General features: G+C 35.1%; 1 protein-coding gene across 3 annotated transcripts; it reads right to left on the reverse strand.

Moving 5' to 3' along the window:
• On the reverse strand, nucleotides 292-5,308 carry LOC109347503 (5-methyltetrahydropteroyltriglutamate--homocysteine methyltransferase 1). 3 transcript variants are annotated; one of them, XM_019587395.1, is made up of 12 exons: nucleotides 5,212-5,308; nucleotides 3,869-4,222; nucleotides 3,676-3,763; nucleotides 3,106-3,233; nucleotides 2,622-3,013; nucleotides 2,366-2,529; nucleotides 2,060-2,140; nucleotides 1,783-1,949; nucleotides 1,599-1,704; nucleotides 1,169-1,419; nucleotides 842-1,043; nucleotides 292-756 (listed from the first exon to the last, which is right to left on the reverse strand). In XM_019587395.1, exons 2-12 carry the CDS (start codon nucleotides 4,216-4,218, stop codon nucleotides 394-396), a joined length of 2,292 nt encoding a protein of 763 aa, XP_019442940.1. In that variant the 5' UTR covers nucleotides 4,219-4,222; nucleotides 5,212-5,308; the 3' UTR covers nucleotides 292-393. The 3 variants fall into 3 exon arrangements, with proteins under 3 accessions (XP_019442940.1, XP_019442941.1, XP_019442939.1); XM_019587396.1 differs by lacking the exon at nucleotides 5,212-5,308 and adding an exon at nucleotides 5,083-5,101; XM_019587394.1 differs by lacking the exon at nucleotides 5,212-5,308 and adding an exon at nucleotides 5,054-5,094.

Genomic DNA, 6,998 nt, shown 5'->3' on the forward strand with positions numbered 1-6,998 from the left:
GATATTTTATTTATTAATGATTAATTTACAAATAACATGTATCACTTTCTTGTAGGTAAGAAGATCAATAGAAGAATTTAGTAAGAAGATATATCATTACTCAAGTTAGAATTTTGGAATACTCATATTTTTTGAATGGCCTTCTCTTTTCTTATTCAAGACTATAAGCGTAGCTTAATAAATGTTAGAAATATGCATGTAGAAATGAAGAATAAAGATACTCAGTTATTGCACAAAAGTGACAAAACTGGTAAAATTGCATACTAAAGTTTGGGGCGAAGCCCACAAAAATACAGAACATTTGGGAAAGGGAATAATAGTAAGGATGGGAAGGGTAGAAATCGATTGGTCAGAGTTATTGAAACAACCCAATAGAAACTATCTTATGTCATTTTAATTGGAAAGCTCCTTACGGATTAGTTTTGCTGCCGCAACCACATTTGTAAGAGCTGGCTTCACCTCCGTGTACTTGCGGGTCTTGAGACCGCAGTCAGGGTTGACCCACAAGATGTTCTTCTCAAGCACTGCAAGCATCTTGTTGATCCTGTCAGCAATTTCTTCAGTTGATGGTATTCTTGGGGAGTGGATGTCATAGACACCAGGGCCAATTCCAGCACCATACTTCACTCCTTCCCGGAAGACCGAGAGGAGCTTTTCATCAGAACGAGAGTTCTCAATGGTGATAACATCGGCATCCATATCGATGATTGAGTGGATGATGTCGTTGAAGTTAGAGTAGCACATGTGGGTATGGATCTGTAGAGTACCGAAGGTTAGTAATTTAAATGCAAAGGCAGAAGGAAAAAAATAGTGGCCGGGTGATTTTGTAATCCAGAAATACCTGAGTGGTATCTTGAACACCAACATTGGTGATCCTGAAGGAATGGACAGACCAGTCCAAGTAGTCAGCATGCTCTGACTTCCTCAACGGTAGCCCCTCTCTCAAAGCAGCCTCATCAATTTGGATAACGGTGATGCCAGCTTTTTCGAGGTCTTCTACTTCGTCCTTGATAGCCAAAGCAATCTGGTAGCAGGTCTCAGACCTGCAAATAGATTCATATATCATGTTAGAAATAGAAGTGGTGAATGTTGATAATTTTTCCTATATGGCTTTCCTTTTAATGTTTATTCTTTTCCCACTACGTTATAAAAGGTCTCGAGTTTATACCTAGGCTGATCGTTTCTAACGAAGGACCAGTTGAGGATGGTGACGGGACCAGTAAGCATCCCCTTCATTGGGCGTTTGGTCAAGCTCTGAGCCTTAGATGACCAGAAGACAGTCATTGCCTTTGGGCGGCTCACGTCACCATAGATGATTGGTGGTTTCACGCAACGAGATCCATAGGATTGCACCCACCCATTAACAGTGAAGGCAAAGCCTGACAATTGCTCACCAAAGTACTCAACCATATCATTCCTCTGCAGTTAAAGGCACATACATAATCAGCTGGAAGTGCAATTTCAGAAACAGAAAGGCCAAAAAATCTTGCAAGTGTATGTTTCTATTTGCGAAGAAATATATATTAAAACGTGTAACAAAGCTATCTCTTATTCTCTAAGTCAACAGACAAATATTTAGTAATTTGAGTAGAGCTGACCTCAGGCTCCCCATGCACCAAGACATCAATATCAAGCTCTTCTTGGAGTTCAACAACTTTGCGGATCTCCTCAGTAATTGCGTTAACATACTCTTCCTCAGATATTCTGAATAAAACAACATTGTGGTCAGTAAAGCTAGATTGAGAAAACAAGGCAGAAATCAGCAGCCTTAACATTTCTTACTTGTTAGCCTTGTATTCACGGCGTACCCTCCTCAGCTCTACAGTCTGGGGGAAGGATCCAATAGTGGTGGTTGGGAGGATTGGAAGGTTAAGCTTCTTCTGTTGAGCATCCAGTCTGGCACTTACATTGGTAGCACGGCGGTGGTCGGAACCCTTCAACGCAGCAGCCTGACAGGGAAAGAAAAGAAAGTATTGATCAACAGCCGAATAATTTTTATAACATATCCAATGGAACAGAATTAACAGTTGAACAGAAACGAGATAAGATAAGCACTCACAGCCTTCTGAACGGCCTCATTAGTGACTCTTGGAGAGGACTTTCTCGAAGCCAGAGCTGCAGCGTTAGCAGAGAAGAAGGCCTGAAAGTGAAACCATGAAAAGATTGACTAGATTTAGGAAATTATGCAATGAAACAAACAGGAATAAAACATAGTTACATTTCAAATTAGCACTTCAATCAAAATGCTACAAAGTTTACAAAAAACACAATTTTGTTCTCATGGTTCCAATACCATATCATGATAAAAGTTATTTAACAACATATTTCTTCAAATATGAGATGAAGTGCAAGAAATAGAGATTACCTCATCCTTGTTACCAGACAATGCTTTAGCCAATGCATTTACTTCAACAACTTTCTGGGCAGCAAAAGCAAGCCATGACTTGATCTCATCATCCAACTTGGTCTCATTAACAAGATCAACAGCAGTGTGAAGAAGTGAGCAGGAGGTGGACACAACAAGTTTATCTGCATACCATTAAAAAAAATAGATGTATCAAGTGACTATATAGATTGCATAGTGTCACAAACGTCATATGAAATGCATGTTCAAAGAATACCTTTGCCGACAACGCCCTCAAGAGCCTGCAATGTACTGATAGAAGCAGCAAGATCATTGGCCCAAATGTTCCTTCCATCAACAACTCCAGCAAAGAGGTATTTTCCACCGGGAAATCCACCCTTGATCAAATCAAGAGTCTTAGTTCCACGGACCAAATCAAATCCGTATGCGGTCACGCCACTCAATGATGTGAGAGTCTTGTATGCTTCGGCAGGGATATCAGCAAAGTAAGTCTCAATAAGAACATTGAAACCAGATAAAGTAGATGCAAGTTCTGAGTATGCATCAGTAAATGCTTGCAATTTGTGAGATTCAAGGTCCAAGACAAGTGTAGGTTCATCAAACTGAATCCATGAAGCACCAGCTGACTTGAGATCAGCCACAACCTCCCTGAGTTTATAGTTATATAAGCAAGTTAGAAAAAGCAACATGAATATATACAGATCAAATAATAATAGCAGCAAAAAGGTTAAAATTCTTACTTGTAGATAGCAAGGACCTTTGGGAGGAGAGAGAGGAGAGAAAAGGATTTCTCAACACCCTTGGCGGGCTTGGAGAGTAACAAGTATGAGACAGGGCCAATCAGGACAGGAATGGTATCAACTCCAAGCTGCAAGAGAAAATAAACATTCAATGACAATGTTGATATTCATTAACATATTAAAAAAGGCTAATGAATTAAGCTTTTATCATTATGACCAACACATAACTTTTGACAGAACAAAAGTGAACGAAAACTTATCTTTCAAATACTTGCTTGGCCATAATAAATGAGAAAGGCACAACAGAAAGCAAATTAACACAATCATTTGTAGTGTGATAGCTAGACCCTAATCCAAGTTTAATGTAGGACACACTAATGCTTCTCAATGATATGCATCAAATGTCAATGTGTAAATTAACAAAGTCATTTCTAACCAGCTACCTAGCACTTTGAGATCTACTGAACTCGGACCCCTAACTAAATATGATGTCACACACAGCAATGCTTCTCGACGATATGCAGCAAATTTGAAAGTGATTGGTTTTAATCCATAAAAATAAATACACACCGCCTTGGCCTCCTTGTATTCTTCAACAGCCTTGTGAGAAGAATAAGCGAAGTTCACATCAGGTCCCAATTCAGGGACAATAAAGTGGCTACATCATCAACACACATCAGTTAGTTAGTTCAGTAATCAGATCAATACAACTATATACCAATTCATTAAAAGAGTACACAGCAAAACATGAACCATAACTTACTAGTTAGTGTCGAACCACTTCGTCATTTCCATGGCAGGCACAGAAGCATTACCTCTGGCCATGGAGAAGTAGGTGTCGAAACCAATCTCACCACCATTCCAGCCATATCGGGGTGGGACAGCACCGAGGGTGGCAGTGGCGTCGAGCACCTGATCATAGTATGAAAAAGTGTTGCTAGGGATGTACTTGATCCCAGCACCAGCTTGCTGCTTCCAGATGGATGCCCTGAGTTCTGCGGACACCTTCTTCAAATCCTCAGCACTGCTCTTTCCATCCCAGAAGGACTCCAACGCAAACTTGAGCTCCCTCTTGGGGCCCATGCGTGGGTATCCAACAATATGAGATGCCATTGTTCTGTTACATCAGATTAGTATCCAAATCAACACTCACTTAGTCACTTTCACCTATTTAGTGTTCGAAGTCCCTTATAATCAAAATCGAGTTAACCCCAACACAAACAAGATTTGAAAAGGTAACCACATAAGCATATTTTAAGATATTCAACAGCAGATAAGCTTATTTTGTGTGTTCAAAACTGCTTGCAATCAAAATTCCCATAAGCAAGCATTAAAAAAAGAGTGAGACAACATTAAAGTTGTTTGCCATGTGATCTGAAGGTCATAAGTTCAAATCTCGGAAATAGCCTCTTCATCTATTAGGTAAGGCAAGATTGCACCTCCCCAAACTCCGCTAAGTAGGAGCCTTGTGTACTTTGGCCACACGCATTTAAAAATATGATTTGGTCCATTAAAACACCAAGTTCATGTCAGAAAATTTGAAAAGCCCAAAACGGTCCAAAAATATCAAATGTTGATACTCATTTTTTATGATTTTAACTCACAATCGTCATCTTTGACAACTAATTTGGAATTTTAGTTTTTTTCAGAGATCAGAATGATACACGTAGAAATTCATAAGAACCAGATAGGGTATTCACTCAAAAAAATATATAAACCAAACATACCTTAGAAGATAGCAGAGCTAAAAACACTTACAATCTTGAAAAGAGATAGCAAATTATACGAAAATCACAGTTTCATAGCAGATTTTTCACAAACTAACAGATTGAAAAGTAAGTCTTAATGTTCAGTGTCATAAATAATCGAAAGTAAGAAATCAGAACATAAAAGTTCCAGATCCATTAGATCTACACATTACGATAACTAAACAAAACAGATCTATAACCTAAAACATTGACGAAGAGTGAACATTACGAGTTGACGGTTATAAATCTCGTGTGATGAGAAATTGAAGTGAGTGTAAATTAAGTAAAGAAGAGAAAATGAAAATGAAATTTATGAAGAGAATGAAATAAAGAGAAAATGTGAGTTTGGGTTAGTTACCTTTATGAGAAGAGTTCAGTTATCTGTTGGAGAAAATAAGGTAAGTGATAAGTAATGGTTTAAGGGTTATTTATAGCACTTTTCTGCATCAGATCTAAGAATCACATTGCATTCCATAAAAAAAAAAAAAATATGTATATACTAATATTGTACCATCCATTTTCTTTTGTAGATGATATAAATTTTTATCTAACACAGTATAGATGTTAATATAATGGGAAAATATTAGAATTGAATATCCACTTTCCTGTATAAATTATTTAAATTTTAAAAGGTAAAAATAATCAAAATAATTAATGTGGATTAGGGTCAAAATAATTCTGGACTAAAATGTCTCAAATTAGTAATAAAAAGTAACCATGTATATTACTAGTTCACTTTATGTGCTGATTTGATAGGTGAGAAATTAAAAAATTTAAAAAGGTCCTAAAATAGTAAATATGAGTCAAATTTGTCTTTATTAATATATTTTTATTAAATGATGAGAACTATTTTGATTTATATTTATGATTTTTCAATACAAGTTTAATTATTTTTTTCGAGAATGAAATTCATATACGTGGAAATTTATCAGAATTAAAATTATATTTTCTCTAATAAAAATATTAAAAGACTAAATTGTTTGACATTTAAGATCATTAATGATTCTTTTTATTACCTTGTTATGTAAGGACTAAGTTTATACAAGTAAAATTTTAGAAAGAATAAGTAGAATATTAAAATTGAGATTAGTGAAGTATGGATATAAATTTCTTTTAAAAAATTGGATATATTTTGTAGGATTTAATTTCACTTGCTTCAAACATATTGAAATGAGTGTTTGAGAAGAGTTTGATTTCTTGGAGCGACACTTGTTGGAGGGGTAGCCACATTTTGAAAGGGATTAGTTCTTTACCCAAAAAGTCTTGGAGTGAGGGAATATCATTGGTAGTATAAAAAAACATAATGAGATGAGTGTTTGTGAAGTAAGAATCTTATTCAATATTAAAGAGGTTAATACTTCGAAAATAAAAGAAAATACAATCAGATATAATATATTTATCATTTTAATTACAATAAAATAACATTTTTATGATTTAAAACAATAACAATAACTTCTCTATCCAGTTATGATCCTTTGGAGTGGGAAATAACTTGGAAGTGAAGAAGGACATGTGGATTCAACTAATGCTACCATGAAAATAAAATTAAAAAATTAAAAGACTCAAATTAGTTTATGAAATTTTCCGAAAAAGATACTTTTAATTCATGGAAAATATATAAGTTTCCTTCCATGTAGTTTTTGAGGGTAGAGCAAGTTAGTCCTTTTTATATATTTCTTTTTTAGCTAAAATCGGTTTTAACCTCACGATTTCACTTACATAGCACTTAATGAATATTAAGTGAGAATGGTTTTTTTTGTACAAGAAGTTATCATCCCATTCAAGTAAAGAATTAATCTTTGAAGTGTGTGATTGTCCTCTAATAAATGTTGTTCCTGGGTAGAGATGAAATGGATACGGGTGGACGCAAGTAGTGTTTTCCTGTTCTCAAACCCACAATATTTACGAGTACCCAATTAATTTTTAATTTTAATTATATATTTATATACTTTATAATAATCAATTTGTAAAAATAATTATTTCATGAATAATATGATAAATTTATGATCATAGACAAATATGTATAATTTATTATAAAATAATAATAATAAAGTATATAATATATAATCTACTAAATTTGCAAGTATCTAAAGGGCGTGCATCATAAAACATGTTCTTATTTATAAACTTTACCTTCTAGTCATC

This window comes from Lupinus angustifolius, chromosome LG05 (assembly GCF_001865875.1).
Source record: "Lupinus angustifolius cultivar Tanjil chromosome LG05, LupAngTanjil_v1.0, whole genome shotgun sequence".
Taxonomy (NCBI): Eukaryota; Viridiplantae; Streptophyta; class Magnoliopsida; order Fabales; family Fabaceae; genus Lupinus; species Lupinus angustifolius.